Below are 20,402 nucleotides of genomic sequence, written 5' to 3'. Positions count from 1 at the left end.
CGCCACCCCTTGTCTTACCGGAGTCAGCCGTTCTATCCTGCCGATGTAGGCAGGATAGAAGGCACACCGCCCTACGTCCACGATATCTCCGTCTCTTCCTCACGCGAATTTGGGCCTTGTCGGGTGTCTGTAGGATATCCTTCGCGGCCGCCTTGTTGAAGAAAAAATCTTCGTCCAATATGCGGTGAGTCATCGCTGTCCTAATATCCAGAAGCTCTTTTTGGTTATAAGAGACGATGGCAGAAACATTATGTACAAAATAAATTACAAATAACGCGGAAAAACACACATAATAGTACAATTGGTTAGAGGGCTGTAAAACAGCAGCCATCTTCTCCGGCGCTGTTTTCTCGTATCGGAGCCCATGTATCTTGATACATATCGTATCGTCTTGAAAGGGAAATATGCACATTCCTAATTGCTACCTAAATCCCTATCTGAAAACCTTATCAATACAGAGGATATCTATTGTGTGGGAGATTAGCTGTTATTTTGGTATCAATTGATCAGTCTTCCTGCACACAAAGACACAACTTCACACACAAAGATGGCATGTGACACCGCCGGACAGGTGCCTAGCGACCAGCCAGCACTCTGCCCCGCCCCTTCGGGTCAAAGGTTAGGCAGGGTTCCCAAGCTGTCAATCACCCTTTGTCAGGAACCAATCACATGCCAGCATCAGTTTCAGGGGGAGACAAAGGGGCCAGCCAACTGGGGTCTGGAGAGGGGATGGGGGTGGAGCAGAGCGGACCATTCACGTGGCTGGAAGGGGGTGGGGGAGTGAAGCAGGGCCATACACAGCAGTGGGGATAGGGAGAGTACAGGGGAAAGTGTAGCCACAGAGACAGTGGTAAGGGCAATAGGGCTGTAGGGTGAGTGTGGGGGAATGGGCAGGGTAAGGACTTGTGTATAGAATGTATGGGAATGGTGGGATGGCAGTGCCAGAGGAGAGTTGAGGAGAGGGCAGTTGCTTAGAGAAGACAGATGAATGGAGATTCAGGGGGAGGGTTTGGCCTGAACTGAATACACTCAGGTCAATATAGAGGGAGGGATGGGATGGGGACAGGGAGGGGAAAAACAGGGTAGAAGAGGGAAGAGAGGATGGGAAAAGTAAGGGAAGTGAAAATGGGCGGGAGAGTGAAGGAAAGAGAGAAGTAGAGGGAGAAGGGGAGGGAGGAGGAGAGAGGGAGAAGGTATGCTGCTATGCTTCATAACACAATGTCATCCTCATGGATTATACTGGGGAAATCCAGCCTGAACAGCTGCCCGTGTGTGTGTGTTACCTGGCAGCCCATATGATGGGGATGCGGTGAGCAGCGTAGACGCTGAAGGATAGGACGTTGGTGACCAGGCCTGCTTCCTGTGTGGGCGCCGTGTGCCGGTTGCTCTGCACCGTGGTGTGGAAGTTAGCGTTGAACGTGCTGCAGTACAGCTCCACCAGATCCAAAATGGCCGCTGTCAGCTTCTCCACCACTTTCTCTGCAACATTTTCAGAAACCATTTAGATTCACATCACCGACCCTACGACCTGGCCCTCGAGTACCCCCAACAGTATACAGTTTCATTGTAGCCCTTGACAAACACACCTCATGCAACTCATTGAGGGCTTGATGATTAGTTGACAAGTTGAATCAGGTGTGCTTGTCCTGTTGGGGGTCCTCCAGGACCAGGGTTGGGAAACACTGCTCTATTGTACAGTGTGTGTTTTCACCTGTTCATCACCTTGTGTTTCTACACTACCAGAGGAATGTCAAACATCAGTTATTGTCATCATTCCATGGCTACATCACAAATGGCACCCTCTTACCTATATAGTGCACTACTTTTGACCAAGGCTCTTAGGGGTGCCATTTGGGAAACAGAACATGGCTGCTCTATGTCAACACAGCTCAGCTGACTGGGCTCCACTGTTTACATTGTGTCTCTTTATACATCCAGTGGAGCAGCAGCTCAGCCCTACACAGAAAACAACATCCCACCTCTCTGAAATGTTATCCCTCTCTTTTCTAGGGCGGACGGACAGATAGAGGGCGGTGGATGGATGTAGGAGGTGCTTGGTGTATCCTGTACGAAGTTAAACAAACAGGAAGGATGGCTGAGTGTGACAGGGGGAGGTAGAGATTAGGGACAACCGCCGAGAAGGATGTCACGGATGTGCGTCACAACAAGTCAAGGACACTTCCGCTCTGACATGAGATAGTGCTACTGTGATGGACCAGTGTGCCTGCTTAGCAGTATAGCTTCCTCCCTATCTGGGTACACGGTGTGTACAATGGCTCAACCCAGGTTCCTCTGCCTCGCAAAAATACATGACCGTCCTCTTGACAACGTACTAGCCAGTTGTGCCGCCGAAAAGCTAGCAACTCGGCTGTGGAGCTTACGGTACGATCTTAATTCCGTTACACTACTGTACAGACCTGACCTTGACCCCATAACCCAGTGACCCTCCTCTCCATCTGTCCTCTTCCTCCCTCGCTCCTCTCTTCCATCTACAGTATCTCATCACTCCTCTTTTTCTATCCTCAGTTCACCTTTCTCCCTTCTCCTCTGTCTGTCCTCTTTCTCCCTTCCCCTCTGTCTGTCCTCTTTCTCCCTTCCCCTCTGTCTGTCCTCTTTCTCATATCCCGTCTTCTGTCTGTCATCCCCTACCACCCAGTATCTCTGTGTGGATTATTCTGTGTTGTTGTAGGACATTAAAGTAGTGAGGAACTTACCTCTGTTCTCTCTGATGGCCAGCACTGATGAATCCTGTGAAGAGACACACACATACACAGTTACAGAATGCATTCAACCAACCGTTGGTTCTGGAGTTACAGGAGTACAGTAATGAATGAAGTTATCCTTGGGTACTGATCTAAGATCATAATGTTTAAGGCTATGATTGAGGGAGGGTAAACTGATCCTAGATCTGTGTATCTGAAGCGTGGCAGATGTGTGTGTGATTGTGAGTGTGTGTGTTTACCTTCTGGACTCTGGGCTGCAGACGACAGGGGCATGCTGGAAGCTGGTTGAGGGCGGAAGTGATGTCAGGCGTTTCCACGGCAGCCAGCGAGCTGCATAGAGCCTTCAATGATTGGACGAGCCTTTCCACGTGCAACACAAGCTCCACCTACAGAGGGCGGGAGGGAGAGAACATTGAATTCTCTATCTTACACATCAATTTTAAGAATAAAAAAAGCCAAACATGTTTGTGTTCCTTCTTGTGTGTGTGTATGGGCGTGTGTGTAGAAGGTTACCTCTGATAGCAGGAAGGACTCAGCCTCGTTCTGAAAGGTGTCCAGGAGCAGAGTCAAAGCCTCCCTGTTCAAACAAGGAAATATCAACAACACTGTTAAAGATATCAAAGTCTCAGCCGAAGGCCTTCTATTGCTTTTTAAATAAGTTTTAACATATTCCAAGAAGATTTAACTAATCCGTCCCAGTTGGTAGACACATCACATTTATTTTACTTCCAATCATCCAAGTTATCCAATCAGATTACAAATCACCTTGATGAAGGTTGCATCTCTAATGTAATCAGTGGTGCGAGAGCTCTAGGCCCCTCCCCCTCACCTAGTAACTGTCTGTTTGATTGGTCGCTCCTGCAGCAGGATGCTGTGGTTCATCGTAGAGGCCATCTCATCATCTTCCTCCTGTCAATCACAACACAACCACATCATCAAACAAGAGTGTGTGTGTGTGTGTGTGTGTGTGTGTGTGTGTGTGGGCTACTGCGTGCGTGCTACTGCATGCATGCGTGTGTGGTGTAGTGTGTGTGTGTGTGCTCACCGTGCGGCCCAGATCTGTGTTGACAGAGCCTCTCTTGCTAAGGAAGAGACGAATGTCCCAGTCAAACTTCAAACACAGCTGGATATACTCCAACCCAGCCAACGTCTGGGAACTGACAAAGAGAGAGAGAGAGAGCGAGATACAGAAATAAAGAGACAGAGAGAGACAGAGAGAGAGACAGAGAGAGAGAGACTTAAAGTTTTATAGAAAAGTTGTCCAAATATATATATATATATATATATATATATATATATATATATATATATATATATATATATATATATATATAAACAAAGCATTAAAGTACATTCATCAAAAAAACAAACACATTATTCATAAAAAAACAAAACAAAAAAACATTTGTTGGACAAGTATGCCATTCAAGTGAAGAAGCCATGTCCCGACACAATGCTGTGATGCAGCTGTACTTCGTGAATACACACACAGGGGAAAACCCACTACAATATGGGCATGGGAGTTCATTGTGAGGTGATTGTTTTGCTCCAGCCATAAATAAGAGAGTGAGAGGGGAGGGGAAACAAAAGAGAGAGAGCTGAAGCCCTACTACATTCCAGCCCTGTGATTGACAGCTGGGTAACAAACAATGACCTCAGCACACAGAGAAAGTCCCGCCCACTTTTAACAGCCGCAGGTTATCAGGGGAAAACACACTTCCTGCTGCTGCTCAGCTGTAGGCCAGAAACGCACATGCGCGCACACACACAGACACACACACAGACACACACACACAGACAAGGAAACAAACAGCTGCTCTGGGCCTGAAAAAAACAACAACCTGAAAGACAGACACACACGCTCTCTCTCTCTTGCATGTATATGTGCAGCTGCACTGAGCTAGAAAACATGTGCAAACACACACATACAGTGGGGAGAACAAGTATTTGATACACTGCCGATTTTGCAGGTTTTCCTACTTACAAAGCATGTAGAGGTCTGTAATTTTTATCATAGGTACACTTCAACTGTGAGAGACGGAATCTAAAACAAAAATCCAGAAAATCACATTGTATGATTTTTTAATAATTCATTTGCATTTTATTGCATGACATAAGTATTTGATACATCAGAAAAGCAGAACTTAATATTTGGTACAGAAACCTTTGTTTGCAATTACAGAGATCATACGTTTCCTGTAGTTCTTGACCAGGTTTGCACACACTGCAGCAGGGATTTTGGCCCACTCCTCCATACAGACCTTCTCCAGATCCTTCAGGTTTCGGGGCTGTCGCTGGGCAATACAGACTTTCAGCTCCCTCCAAAGGTTTTCTATTGGGTTCAGGTCTGGAGACTGGCTAGGCCACTCCAGGACCTTGAGATGCTTCTTACGGAGCCACTCCTTAGTTGCCCTGGCTGTGTGTTTCGGGTCGTTGTCATGGAGAAGGAGGTTGTTGGCAAAGATCTCGCGATACATGGCCCCATCCATCCTCCCCTCAATACGGTGCAGTCGTCCTCTCCCCTTTGCAGAAAAGCATCCCCAAAGAATGATGTTTCCACCTCCATGCTTCACGGTTGGGATGGTGTTCTTGGGGTTGTACTCATCCTTCTTCTTCCTCCAAACACGGCGAGTGGAGTTTAGACCAAAAAGCTATATTTTTGTCTCATCAGACCACACGACCTTCTCCCATTCCTCCTCTGGATCATCCAGATGGTCATTGGCAAACTTCAGACGGGCCTGGACATGCGCTGCCTTGAGCAGGGGGACCTTGCGTGCGCTGCAGGATTTTAATCCATGACGGCGTAGTGTGTTATTAATGGTTTTCTTTGAGACTGTGGTCCCAGCTCTCTTCAGGTCATTGACCAGGTCCTGCCGTGTAGTTCTGGGCTGACCCCTCACCTTCCTCATGATCATTGATGCCCCACGAGGTGAGATCTTGCATGGAGCCCCAGACCGAGGGTGATTGACCGTCAACTTGAACTTTCTAATAATTGCGCAAACAGTTGTTGCCTTCTCACCAAGCTGCTTGCCTATTGTCCTGTAGCCCATCCCAGCCTTGTGCAGGTCTACAATTTTATCCCTGATGTCCTTACACAGCTCTCTGGTCTTGGCCATTGTGGAGAGGTTGGAGTCTGTTTGATTGAGTATGTGGACAGGTGTCTTTTATACAGGTAACGAGTTCAAACAGGTGCAGTTAATACAGGTAATGAGTGGAGAACAGGAGGGCTTCTTAAAGAAAAACTAACAGGTCTGTGAGAGCCGGAATTCTTACTGGTTGGTAGGTGATCAAATACTTATGTCATGCAATAACTTAAAGATCATACAATGTGATTTTCTGGATTTTTGTAAAGAGTGGCTCCGTAAGAAGCATCTCAAGGTCCTGGAGTGGCCTAGCCAGTCTCCAGACCTGAACCCAATAGAAAATCTTTGGAGGGAGCTGAAAGTCTGTATTTCCCAGCGACAGCCCCGAAACCTGAAGGATCTGGAGAAGGTTTGTATGGAGGAGTGGGCCAAAATCCCTGCTGCAGTGTGTGCAAACCTGGTCAAGACCTACAGGAAACGTATGATCTCTGTAATTGCAAACAAAGGTTTCTGTACCAAATATTAAGTTCTGCTTTTCTGATGTATCAAATACTTATGTCATGCAATAAAATGCAAATTAATTACTTAAAAATCATACAATGTGATTTTCTGGATTTTTGTTTTAGATTCCGTCTCTCACAGTTGAAGTGTACCCATGATAAAAATTACAGACCTCTACATGCTTTGTAAGTAGGAAAACCTGCAAAATCGGCAGTGTATCAAATACTTGTTCTCCCCACTGTATATGTTCAGCTGCACTGGACCGGAATGAAGCTTGCTGTAAAATACATTTCAACCCTGGCTGGCTGTTTTCCTCTGAAAGAAGACTTCATAGGGGAGTGGGAAGGAGGGTGTGTGCATGTCAGGGTGTGTGTCAGGGTGTGTGTGGTGCGGGGGGAAAGGTCATGTTTTAGGGGAAACCCACTGTGGCTAAGCTGGCCCACAGACATACTGTTACTGTGCGTGAGTGTGTGAGTGTGGAAAAAGGGGGGTGGTTTAGGTCGGCCCACAGACATCAGCAGAGCTTGTTAAAAACTACCACAATTGAGGCCTTCAGTTAAATGAGTGTGTATATCTGGACCACAAAGACACACACACACTCTAGCTCTCTCTCTCCCACAGTCTACCTCCAACTCACTGCAATGTCAGTCATGATAAAGCCTAAAACACACACACTCCAATAGCCTGGGCCTCTCGCATACAAACATACACACACTCACTGAAACGTAAGGTTGAGACATGCATGCATACACACACACACACAAACACAGGGCTGAGACTATGAGTGTATAGCCACGGTCTAGGAGTGTATAGCCACGGTCTAGGAGTGTATAGCAACGGTCTAGGAGTGTATAGCAACGGTCTAGGAGTGTATAGCCAAGGTCTAGGAGTGTATAGCCACGGTCGAGGAGTGTACAGCCAAGGTCTATGAGTGTATAGCCACGGTCTAGGAGTGTATAGCCACGGTCGAGGAGTGTATAGCAACGGTCGAGGAGTGTATAGCCACGGTCTAGGAGTGTATAGCCACGGTCTAGGAGTGTATAGCCACGGTCGAGGAGTGTATAGCCACGGTCGAGGAGTGTATAGCCACGGTCTAGGAGTGTATAGCCAAGGTCTATGAGTGTATAGCCACGGTCTAGGAGTGTATAGCCACAGTCTAGGAGTGTATAGCCACGGTCTAGGAGTGTATAGCCACGGTCGAGGAGTGTACAGCCAAGGTCTATGAGTATATAGCCACTGTCTAGGAGTGTATAGCCACGGTCTAGGAGTGTATAGCCACGGTCTAGGAGTGTATAGCCACGGTCTAGGAGTGTATAGCCACGGTCTAGGAGTGTATAGCCAAGGTCTAGGAGTGTATAGCCACGGTCGAGGAGTGTACAGCCAAGGTCTAGGAGTGTATAGCCACGGTCTAGGAGTGTATAGCCAAGGTCTATGAGAGAGGCTTTTCCAAGGCAAGGCTCTCGTCACTTCTCTGCCTTACAGAACTGCTGTTTGTGTAATCGCATGTGTGTGTGTGTGCTCTCTACCTCCCAGTCCCACCCTCTGGGCCCAACTAACAGGAAAGAAAGAAAATAAAAACTTTAGAGATAGATGGTTGTCTTTACTTCTGTAGGAACTCTGCCTGACCGCAGACTTTGAGGAGGTAGTGGTCGACATCGATGTGGTCGAGGTCTTCATGAGCATAACACAACGTCTGGTAGATCAACAGGTCTACCGTAGACGACCCTGAGAGAGAGAGAGCGAGAGAGATTGCTTTAATGTATTGTTATTCTCATTAATATTGTTGTTGTAGTTGCTGTTAATGGTAATCCCATTTCCACTACTACTATTATTATTGCTGTTGGTCCCACCATTGTTGTTATATGTATACTTTGACAATGTAAGTAATTTAACTTGCCATGTTAATAAAGTCTATTGAATTGAATTGAGAGAGACCGAAGAATGAGGCAATAGAGTGACTGTTTATTTGGCCAGTTTGATCTCTCTGAGTGAGAACAAACAACCTCTCTGCCCCAATCATGAGTCATGACCTGACTGTACCCACAGCACATAGTCTTACACCCACTAATGGAGAAAGGGTGAGGTGGAGAGAGAAACAGAGAGAGAAAGCAAGGCAGAAAAACAGTAAACTTTCTTGGCATGAACATAGTGATGATTCCTTTCCTCCCCCATTCCTTAAATCTCCCTCTATTCCTCCTCTCTTTCCCTCTCCCTCCCTCCGACAGATGAATGAGAGTCAGTCATGTTTAATTGAGAGGCCAGTTGGTTGGCTGTGATCCGGTCAGCGTAATTACATTAAGGGAACTCCAACAACAGGCTTTCCCTTATTTCTGATCCCTGATCCCTTATCCCTGATCCTGGACAACCACAGTGGTCTGGACAGGACTGAGGGAAGCAAACATTACATTCACTGAGGGTGTGTATGAGAATAGGGGTGAGATCTCTGTGCTGTTGAACCTGCAGGGTCTGCATTGTGTGTGTGTGTGTGTGTGTGTGTCTTACCATCGCAGGTGAAGGTGAGTGGTTCTTTAAAGTGGTCGCTGATGACCGTAACCTTGATGCTGACCCCTAACCCCTGTTGCAGCTCTTCCGGCCCCACTGAGGGTGACCACACAAACCCTGTGTTCTTAGACCGGTCGCTGCACGGATACGTAGACCGCAATCTGAACACAACACAACCACAACACACAGGGATGATTATTAACAGATAATAAATAGCCTGACAACACACAGTCATGGTGATAACTGCATATAGTCAGCCTGACCACAATCTGACCATAATACAACCACAACAAAACCATGACACAGCCTGACTGAGGGTAAAAGGGTAACATTTGGCCCCAATCCCAAATCAACCCCAAACACTATGTCCTATGTGGAGTTCTGAGAGGATGTGATAGGTGTAAGCAATGTGGCAATAGCTCCATCTTTCCTTCTAATACCGTAGGTGGAAGTTTAACCATATGGCTTATATCAATCAAATCCTCTCAGATCTCCACAAGTGCATTGGGTGTAGGGGTCGATTTGGGATTGGGCCATACACTTACACATCGAGCATGTGACAGAAGGCTGCAACCTCCTCATCTCTCTCCTCTGACACCTGGAAGAGCTCATAGCCAAAACCATTGAGCCTGGGGCCCAGGGACACCTGTCAATCACACACACACAGAGACACAGGAAAGATCAGAGTCACATAACTCAACATAACAGAACACAGCTGGGCTGGACTTGACTGGATTGAATTAAACTGGGGATAAAACAAAACTAGACATTTCAAGGCTTCTTTATTTGTGTCTAGGTTTCCCTATGGAAACATGGAATGAGGGTATGAGGTAACAATGCTAGATGTGAATTAATGCTATGTCATGCTAAGTCACGTAATGAAGCTGTCGTGAACCGGCCGTAACCCTGTCATAGTCTGTCATAGGGTGAGTAGTTACCGGGACGGCTGACACTCTGTGCTGGTTCTTGTTGCTCTTCTGGATAGGTAAGTAGGTGCGGGGGGGCACCTGAGGGGGGAGAGTCTTACTCCCCCGAGCCACCGGCTTCCCTGATTGGTCCCCGTTGGCCCGCCTACCCCTTGGCGATGGCCAATCCCCATTGAGCTTGGAGAGAGCGTCGTTGAGGCTCTCGTAGTTTAGCATCTCACCTGACGACAGTTTGGGCTTGTCCACATCGGGGGTGAACAGGTTGACATCTCGGGGAGTCGTAGCGGGTCGGGGGGGCAGGAAGGGCTCAGAGGAGGGGGGTAGAGGGGTCCTGGGGGGTACAGCAGGAGGAGGGTCATCAGGAGGAGGGGGGAAGCCTTTAGGCAGAGTCAGAGAAGAACCATAGGTAGACCCAGACTCCCCATAGCTGGAGCTCAGGTAGTCTCCCTTCCCTGGACTCTCCAGGATATAGATGGGCTCCTTGCTATGGCTTCCCTGAGGAGGGGTGGCCCTGGCTGGGGAGGGCTGTGGGGAGTGGGACCCCCCAGGCTGGAGGTGGTGGAGGGAGGGGTCCGAGCAAGATAGCCCTCTTAGCAAACTCCTTCCAGGAGGACTAAGACTGGGGCAGGGTGGGAGGGGGCGATCGACCTGCGTCTGGCCCTCCCAGGGGAGTTGCTTAGGTACCTTCCCACCCCCCTGGCTGCTGGTCCCCTGGCTGTCCACCCCCTTGTCCTGTTTGAGTCTGGACAGGGCATCATACTCCATCTGTAGGGCTTCAGCCAGGACCAGCTCTCTCTGGCTCAGGCCCAGGGAGTCCAGTCCCCAAGGACCCTCGCTGTCCTTCTGAGTCTGTGCTGCCGACATGCTCCTACAGGGGTCGCCACCACTGACAGGAGAGGAAGACACCGGTGCTAGAGCTTCCAGAGAAGAGACATGGGGCTCAGAATACACTCTGTGGAGAGAGAGAGAGAGAGGTTATCAGAAAGAGTAAAAAATAGCAAGTAAAGTCAAAGTGAGACTGAGGGATGTGTTTCTCTTCTGCCAAAGATGCCAAATACTCTCAGTTCAATGTGAATTCCACAGCTATTACCCACCCACTTTAACTTGATCTTCACTTTCCTCTGTAACATTTGATTTAAAGATGCACTATGCATAAATGGCTCCGCCATTTCCACCATGCTTGACCTTTGGTATGCTGTTCTTACTGTGGAATGCAGTGTTTGGTTTTCGCCAGGCATAATGGGACCCATCTCGTCCAAAAAGTTGACTAAAGTTTGCCAAAAAGCACCTGGATGATCATCAAGACTCTTGGAAGAACATTCTATGGACAGATGATTCAAAAGTATAACTTTTTGTACGACATGATTCCAGTAATGCCTGGCGAAAACCAAACTCTGCATTCCACAGTAAGAACATCATACCAAAGGTCAAGCATGATGGTGGTGGTGTGATGGTTTGGGGATGCTTTGCTGCCTCAGGACCTGGACGACTTGCCTTAATAGAAGGAACCATGAATTCTGCTCTGTATCAGAGAATGTCACACCATCCGTCTGTGAGCTGAAGCTGAAGCGCAGCTGGGTCATGCAGCAAGACAATGATCCAAAACACACAATCAAGTCTACATGAAAATTGCTAAAAAGCAACAAATTGGAAGTTTTGGAATGGCCTAGTCAAAGTCCAGACCTAATCCCAATTGAGATGTTGTGGCAGGACTTGAAAACGAACAGTTCATGCTTGAAAACCCACACATCACTGAGTTAAAGCAGTTCTGCATAGAAGAGTGGGCCAAAATTCCTCCACAGCGACGTGAGAGACTGATCAACAACTACAGGAAGCATTTGGTTGGAGTCATTGCAGCTAAAGGTGGCACAACCAGTTATTGAGTGTAATGGGGCAATTACTTTTTCACACAGGGGAATTGGGTGTTGCATTACTTCGTTTATGAAATAAATATGTAATTTTTGTGTTATTTGTTCACTTATGTTCCCTTTATCTAATATTAGGTTTTGGTTGAAGATCTGATAACATTCAGTATCACAAATATGCAAAAGTAGAGGAAATTAGAAAGGGGGCAAATAATTTTTCATAGCACTATATATATATATATATATATATATATATATATATATATATATATATATATATATATATATATATATATATATATATATATATATATATATATATATATATATATATATATATACATATACATATACATATACATATACATACAGTGGGGAGAACAAGTATTTGATACACTGCCGATTTTGCAGGTTTTCCTACTTACAAAGCATGTAGAGGTCTGTAATTTTTATCATGGGTACACTTCAACTGTGAGAGACGGAATCTAAAACAAAAATCCAGAAAATCACATTGTATGATTTTTAAGTAATTAATTTGCATTTTATTGCATGACATAAGTATTTGATACATCAGAAAAGCAGAACTTAATATTTGGTACAGAAACCTTTGTTTGTAATTACAGAGATCATACGTTTCCTGTAGGTCTTGACCAGGTTTGCACACACTGCAGCAGGGATTTTGGCCCACTCCTCCATACAAACCTTCTCCAGATCCTTCAGGTTTCGGGGCTGTCGCTGGGCAATACGGACTTTCAGCTCCCTCCAAAGATTTTCTATTGGGTTCAGGTCTGGAGACTGGCTAGGCCACTCCAGGACCTTGAGATGCTTCTTACGGAGCCACTCCTTAGTTGCCCTGGCTGTGTGTTTCGGGTCGTTGTCATGCTGGAAGACCCAGCCACGACCCATCTTCAATGCTCTTACTGAGGGAGTCTGTTTGATTGAGTGTGTGGACAGGTGTCTTTTATACAGGTAACGAGTTCAAACAGGTGCAGTTAATACAGGTAATGAGTGGAGAACAGGAGGGCTTCTTAAAGAAAAACTAACAGGTCTGTGAGAGCCGGAATTCTTACTGGTTGGTAGGTGATCAAATACTTATGTCATGCAATAAAATGCAAATGAATTACTTAAAAATCATACAATGTGATTTTCTGGATTTTTGTTTTCGATTCCGTCTCTCGCAGTTGAAGTGTACCTATGATAAAAATTACAGACCTCTACATGCTTTGTAAGTAGGAAAACCTGCAAAATCGGCAGTGTATCAAATACTTGTTCTCCCCACTGTATATATTTCCCTTTATTACTTTCCAACCCCACCATCCCTTTCCTAATTGGAGTAAACTAGTGAACAACAATGCTTAGGCCTCTACTTCATGCTTATACATACTATATACATTTTATGGACACAGTCAATAATTATACTTTGTTTGTTTTTACTCCTGAACTTTCTCCGATCATTTTCATGATGTCCATCTGGTATGCTTCTATATACCATATCTTTCTAACTGTGCTCTTTCACAAAAGCTCACAATATATAACCTATATACTTATTATGGACACAGCATGTCTTCCACTAGTTATCTTGTTATTAGTTGTTGTTATTAGTCCCATCCTTCAGCTCCATTCAACACCTCCCATCTATCTCTTAACACCATCCATAATGGATTTCTATCTGCCATATATTTTTCAACTGTACTGTGATGTTTTACAAAAGTTCTGAACCTTTCTATTCTCATTGTTTCTACAGTTTGTGAATTGAAAATAAACATCTTTGCTAAAAGTATTATTATATTATTGATCGATTGACTATGACTTTTCAGATCACCCAGTAGTGCCATCTGCAGGGTCAGCTCCATGCAAATATTGCAATCCTTCAGCCATTCCTGGACCTGTGTCCAGAAACAAGCTACAAATGGACAGTACCAAAACAAATGATATGATTCTGTCTCTTCACAGCCAAATCTGCAGAGCTGGGAAGATTGTATCCCCCATACAAATTCAATTGGTAGCAATAATTTTATATAAACATTTTAATTGAAAAATACTAAGTTTTGAATCCGGCGTCGTTTTGCGTATCAGTTCATAAACACTATGCCATGGAATCGGTACGTCAAAAATCTCTTCCCTGTTTTCAAATTCTTTGTGGGTCTGTGTAATCTGAGGGAAATATGTCTCTAATATGGTCATACATTTGGCAGGAGGTCAGGATGTGCGTCTCTGTTTCCACCTCATTTTGTGGGCAGTATGCACATAGACTGTCTTCTCTTGAGAGCCAGGTCTGCCTAGAGCGGTCTTTCTCAATAGCAAGGCTATGCTCACTGAGTCTGTACATAGTCAAAGCATTCCTTAATTTTGGGTAAGTCACAGTGGTCAGGTATTCTGCCACTGTGTACATCTGTTTAGGGCCAAATAGCCTTCTAGTTTGCGCTGTTTTTTTGTTAATTCTTTCCAATGTGTCAAGTAATTCTCTTTTTGTTTTCTCATGATTTGGTTGGGTCTAATTGTGTTGCTATCCTGGGGCTCAGTGGGGTCAGGACCAGCTTGCTTAGGGGACTCTTCTCCAGGTTCATCTCTCTGTAGGTGATGGCTTTGTTGTTATGGAAGATTTAGGGATCGCTTCCTTTTAGGTGGTTGTAGAAGTTAACGGCTCTTTTCTGGATTTTGATCATTAGCGAGTATCAGCCTAATTCTGCTCTGCATGCATTATTTTGTGTTTTACGTTGTACACTGAGGATATTTTTGCAGAATTCTGCATGCAGAGTCTCAATTTGGTGTTTGTCACTTTTTGTGAATCCTTGGGTGGTGAGCAGACCCCAGACCTCACAACCATAAAAGGCAATGGGTTCTATAACTGATTCACGTATTTTCAGCCAGATCCTAATTGGTATGTCGAATGTTATGTTCCTTTTGATGGCGTAGGCGGCCCTTCTTGCCTTGTCTCTCAGATCGTTCACAGCTTTGGGGAAGTTACTTGTGGTGCTGATGTTTAGGCCGAGGTACGTATAGTTTGTGTGCTCTAGGGCAACGGAGACTAGATGGAATTTGCATTTGTGGTCCTGGCAACTGGATGGTGAGGCCGGGTGCTGCAGACTGTTCTAGTGACCTCGCCAATTCATTGATATATACAGTGCATTCGGAAAGTATTCAGACCCCTTCCATTTTTCCACTTTGTTATGTTACAGCCTTATTCTAAAATGGATTAAATAAAAAAATGTCTTCATCAATCTACACACAATACCCCATAATGACAAAGTGAAAACAGGTTCAGAAATGTTTGCGAATTTATTTTTTATAAAACAGATACCTTATATATTTATACCTTATTTACATAACTATTCAAACCCTTTGATATGAGACTCAAAATTGAGCTCAGGTGCATCCCGTTTCCATTGATCATCTTTAAGATGTTTCTACAACTTGATTGGAGTCCACCTGTGGTAAATTCAATTGATGGGACATGATTTGGAAAGACACACACCTGTCTATATAAGGTCCCACTTTTGACAGTGCATGTCAGAGCAAAAACCAAGCCATGAGGTCGAAGGAATTGTACGTAGAGCTCAGAGAAAGGATTGTTTCGAGGCACAGATCTGGGGAACAGAACCAAAATATGTCTGCGGTATTGAAGGTCCCCAAGAACACAGTTGCCTCCATCATTCTTAAATGGAAGAAGTTTGGAACCACCAAGACTCTTCCTAGAGCTAGCCGCCCGGCCAAACTGAGCAATCGGGGGAGAAGGGTCTTGGTCAGGGAAGTGACTAAGAACCTGATGGTCACTCTGACAGAGCTCCATAGTTCCTCTGTGGAGATGGGAGAACCTTCCAGAAGGACAATCATCTCTGCAGCACTCCACCAATCAGGCCTTTATGGTAGAGTGGCCAAACGGAAGCCCGCTTGGAGTTTGCCAAAAGGCACCTAAAGGACTCAGAACATGAGAAACAAGATTCTCTGGTCTGATGAAACCAAGATGAAACTATTTGGCCTGAATGCCAAGCGTCACGTCTGGATGAAACCTGGCACCATCCCTACGGTGAAGCTTGGTGGTGGCAGCATCATGCTGTGGGGATGTTTTTCAGCGGCAGAGAATGGGACACTAGTCAGGATCGAGGGAAAGATGAACGGAGCAAAGTACAGAGAGATCCTTGATGAAAACCTGCTCCAGAGTGCTCAGGACATCAGACTGGGTCGAAGGTTCACCTTCCAACAGGACAACGACCCTAAGCACACAGCCAAGACAACGCAGGAGTGGCTTTGGGACAAGTCTCTGACTGTCCTTGTGGCCCAGCCAGAGCCTGGACTTGAACCCGATCCAACATCTCTGGAGAGACCTGAAAATAGCTGTGCAGCGACGCTCCCCATTCAACCTGACAGAGCTTGAGAGGATCTGCAGAGAAGAATCTGAGAAACTCCCCAAATACAGGTGCGCCAAGCTCGTAGCCTCATACCCAAGAAGAATTGAGGCAGTAATTGTTGCCAAAAGGTGCTTCAACAAAGTACTGAGTAAAGGGTCTGAATACTTATGTAAATGTGATATTCGTTTTGTTTTGTTTTTTTCATAGCAAAAAATTTTAAAACCTGTTTTTGCTTTGCCATTATGGGGTATTGTTTGTAGATTTATGAGGGGGGGGGGACTATTGAATCCATTTTAGAACAAGGCTGTAACGTGACAAAGACGAAAAAGGTCAAGGGGTCTGAATACTTTCCGAATTCACTGTACCGTATGTTGAAGAGGGTGGGGCTCAAGCTGCATCCCTGTCTCACCCCAATTCTAACCGCATACTTGTTGTTTGTGTGCATGGATTTTATAATGTCGTATGTAAAGACAATTTGACATTTGCTAAGTACATTGTTTTCACTGAGGAAATGTACGAGTCTGCTGTTAATGATAATGCAGAGGATTTTCCAAGGTTGCTTTTGACGCATATCCCACGGTAGTTATTGGGGTCATATTTGTCTCCACTTTTGTGGATTGGGGTGATCAATCCTTGGTTCCAAATATTGGGGAAGATGCCAGAGCTGAGGATGATGTTAAAGAGTTTAAGTATAGTCAATTGGAATTTGTGGTCTGTACATTTTATCAAATCATTTTAGTATACAAATCAACACCACAGGCCTTTTTGGGTTGGAGGGTTTGTATGTTGTCCTGTAGTTCATTCAATGTAATTGGAGAATCCAGTGGGTTCTGCTAGTCTTTTAATAGTTGATTCTAAAATGTGTATTTGATCATGTATTTGTTTTTGCTGTTTGTTCTTTGTTATAGAGCCAAAAGGATTGGAGAAGTGGTTTATCCATACATCTCCATTTTGGATAGATAACTCTTCGTGTTGTTGTTTGTTTAGTGTGTTCCAATTTTCCCAGAAGTGGTTAGATTCTACGGATTCTTTAATTACATTGAGCTGATTTCTGACATTGAGCTGTTCTTTCTTTTTCCATAGTGTATTTCTGTATTGTTTGAGTGATTCACCATATTGAAGGCGTAGGCTCAGGTTTTCTGGGTCTCTATGTTTTTGGTTGGATAGGTTTCTCAATGTCTTTCTTAGGTTTTTTGCATTCTTCATCAAACCATTTGTCATTGTTGTTCATTTTCTTGTGTTGTCTGCCTGACTTTTTTTTATTTGATTGGGAAACAGAGGTCCAATATACTGTTTAGGTTTTCTACTGCCAAGTTTACACCTTCACTATTAAATCAAATCAAATTTTATTGGTCACATGCGCCGAATACAACAGGTGCAGACATTACAGTGAAATGCTTACTTACAGCCCTTAACCAACAGTGCATTTATTTTAAACAAAAAAAGTAAGAATAAAACAACAAAAAAAAGTGTTGAGAAAAAAAAGAGCAGAAGTAAAATAAAGTGACAGTAGGGAGGCTATATATACAGGGGGGTACCGTTGCAGAGTCAATGTGCGGGGGCACCGGCTAGTTGAGGTAGTTGAGGTAATATGTACATGTGGGTAGAGTTAAAGTGACTATGCATAAATAATTAACAGAGTAGCAGCAGCGTAAAAAGGATGGGGTGGGGGGGCAGTGCAAATAGTCCGGGTAGCCATGATTAGCTGTTCAGGAGTCTTATGGCTTGGGGGTAGAAGCTGTTGAGAAGTCTTTTGGACCTAGACTTGGCACTCCGGTACCACTTGCCGTGCGGTAGCAGAGAGAACAGTCTATGACTAGGGTGGCTGGAGTCTTTGACAATTTTGAGGGCCTTCCTCTGACACCGCCTGGTATAGAGGTCCTGGATGGCAGGAAGCTTTGCCCCAGTGATGTACTGGGCCGTACGCACTACCCTCTGTAGTGCCTTGCGGTCAGAGGCCAAGCAGTTGCCATACCAGGCGGTGATGCAACCAGTCAGGATGCTCTCGATGGTGCAGCTGTATAATTTTTTGAGGATCTGAGGACCCATGCCAAATCGTTTTAGTCTCCTGAGGGGGAATAGGCTTTGTCGTGCCCTCTTCACGACTGTCTTGGTGTGTTTGGACCATGATAGTTCGTTGGTGATGTGGACACCAAGGAACTTGAAGCTCTCAACCTGTTCCACTACAGCCCCGTCGATGAGAATGGGGGCGTGCTCAGTCCTATTTTTTTTCCTGTAGTCCACAATCATCTCCTTTGTCTTGGTCACGTTGAGGGAGAGGTTGTTGTCCTGGCACCACACGGCCAGATCTCTGACCTCCTCCCTATAGGCTGTCTCATCGTTGTCGGTGATCAGGCCTACCACTGTTGTGTCGTCGGCAAACTTAATGATGGTGTTGGAGTCGTGCCTGGCCATGCAGTCATGGGTGAACAGAGAGTACAGGAGGGGACTGAGCACGCACCCCTGAGGGGCCCCCGTGTTGAGGATCAGTGTGGCTGATGTGTTGTTACCTACCCTTACCACCTGGGGGCGGCCCGTCAGGAAGTCCAGGATCCAGTTGCAGAGGGAGGTGTTTAGTCCCAGGATCCTTAGCTTAGTGATGAGCTTAGAGGGCACTATGGTGTTGAATGCTGAGCTGTAGTCAATGAATAGCATTCTCACGTAGGTGTTCCTCTTGTCCAGGTGGGAAAGGGCAGTGTGGAGTGCGATAGAGATTGCATCATCTGTGGATCTGTTGGGGCGGTATGCAAATTGGAGTGGGTCTAGGGTTTCTGGGATAATGCTGTTGATGTGAGCCATGACCAGCCTTTCAAAGCACTTCATGGCTACAGACGTCAGTGCTACGGGTCGGTAGTCATTTAGGCAGGTTATCTTAGAGTCCTTGGGCACGGGGACTATGGTGGTCTGCTTGAAACATGTTGGTATTACAGACTCAGTCAGGGACATGTTGAATTACCGTGAAACATTTTGTCCAGGAAGATGTCTAGAAGGGATTGCATTTGTTGTTGGTAGGTTTCTACAATACTTTTCTTCAATCTATAGCATTTCTTAATATTATGCAGTTCCTTTAGCTTTGATGCCTCATAATTCGAGTATTGCTCTGTTCAAGTAGACTGTGATTTTGCTGAGATCTGACAGGGGTGTCAGTGGGCTGACTGAACGCTCTGAGAGACTCTGGGTTGAGGGCAGCGATAAAGTAATCTACAGTACTACTGTCAAGGGATGAGCTGTAGGTGTACCTACCGTAAGAGTACCCTCGAAGCCTACCGTTGACTATGTACAGACCCATCGTGCGACAGAGCTGCAGGAGCTGTGACCCGTTTTTGTTGGTTGTTTTGTCATAGTTGTGTCTGGGGGGGGGGGCATATTTGCCAGCTCGCAGTTGTTGAGAAAAAGTTCTCATTTACTGGCTTACCTGGTTAAATAAAGGTGAAATAAGTAAAAAATATTTGGGAGGGAATGCTGTCGCCACCAGGCAGGTGTTTGTCCCCCTGTGTGCTAAGGTTCTTGTCCAGTTCTGGCATTTAAGTCGCCACAGACTAGTACATGTCTCTGGGCCTGGAAATGGTTGATCTCCCCCTCTAGGATGGAGAAGATGCCATCTTTAAAGTATGGGGGGGGGGGGGGGGGGGGGGGGGGGTTATAGGTAGCACACAATAACATTTCTCTGTTGAGATAAGTTCCTTATTAATTTCTAGCCAGATGTAAAATTTTCCTGTTTTGACTAATTTAATAGAGTGGGTTAGGTCTGCTCTATACCAAATTAGCATACCCGGAGTCTCTTCCCTGTTTCACATCTGGTAGTTTGGTGGATGGGACTACCAGCTCTCTGTAACCTAGAAGGCAACCAGTGGGACCGTCTCCTCTATACCATGATTCTTGTAGGATGACAATGTCTGTATTTCCAATTTCTTTGATGAAGTCTGGGTTCCTGCTCTTTAGGCCAAAGGCAGATGACCTCAGATCTTGTATATTACAGGATGAGATAGTAAAATCTTTGTGTTCCATAGTGTATGTAGTGTCTCTCTATCTGTCTCTCTCTGACATGTGACTGCTCTCTTTCCTACATCCTGCTCTATTCTCTCTGTCAGAGCTGTGTATGGGAAAGCCTTCATGGTCCTGAATCAGACAAGCTAACACTCAGATGTCTGTCTTTGTTGTCTGTTGGGTCTCTATGAGACAATACATCTGGTTTCCTCTGCCTCTGTTATGAGCTCTCCTGACCCCGGTTACCATGGAGACCAGGCATGCCACTCCCACCGAGACCCAGAGTGTGACCCTCCTTCAAGAAGTTCTCACAGGGTGTGTGTGTGTGTTTGCATGCATGCGTGTGTCTGCGTGTTTGCATGCGTGCATGTGTCTGCGTGTGCGTGTGTGGTGGAATCCCCCCCAAAATAGAGGGAAAGCAGACAGCTTTCTATCATCTGTTCAGTTGGAGCCTTGTGGTGCTCCT

At 45.5% G+C, this 20,402-nt stretch overlaps 1 protein-coding gene across 1 annotated transcript in view; it reads right to left on the bottom strand.

Moving 5' to 3' along the window:
• The window catches only part of pik3c2b (phosphatidylinositol-4-phosphate 3-kinase, catalytic subunit type 2 beta), a 69,504-nt gene that overhangs the window by 36,061 nt on the left and 13,041 nt on the right, over nucleotides 1-20,402 (bottom strand). Inside the window, exons 2-11 of the mRNA XM_084168000.1 lie at nucleotides 9,748-10,687; nucleotides 9,355-9,455; nucleotides 8,810-8,970; nucleotides 7,912-8,032; nucleotides 3,769-3,880; nucleotides 3,553-3,632; nucleotides 3,237-3,300; nucleotides 2,963-3,109; nucleotides 2,715-2,748; nucleotides 1,284-1,479 (exon numbers count right to left, since the gene is read on the bottom strand). Coding sequence (XP_084024126.1) covers nucleotides 1,284-1,479; nucleotides 2,715-2,748; nucleotides 2,963-3,109; nucleotides 3,237-3,300; nucleotides 3,553-3,632; nucleotides 3,769-3,880; nucleotides 7,912-8,032; nucleotides 8,810-8,970; nucleotides 9,355-9,455; nucleotides 9,748-10,599 — 1,868 coding nt within the window. The 5' untranslated portion in view covers nucleotides 10,600-10,687. The remainder of the gene's footprint in view (nucleotides 1-1,283; nucleotides 1,480-2,714; nucleotides 2,749-2,962; nucleotides 3,110-3,236; nucleotides 3,301-3,552; nucleotides 3,633-3,768; nucleotides 3,881-7,911; nucleotides 8,033-8,809; nucleotides 8,971-9,354; nucleotides 9,456-9,747; nucleotides 10,688-20,402) is intronic.

The sequence above is a fragment of the Coregonus lavaretus genome, assembly GCF_964263955.1.
Source record: "Coregonus lavaretus genome assembly, chromosome: 8".
NCBI lineage: Eukaryota > Metazoa > Chordata > Actinopteri > Salmoniformes > Salmonidae > Coregonus > Coregonus lavaretus.
This window is presented reverse-complemented; position numbering and strand designations above follow the sequence as displayed.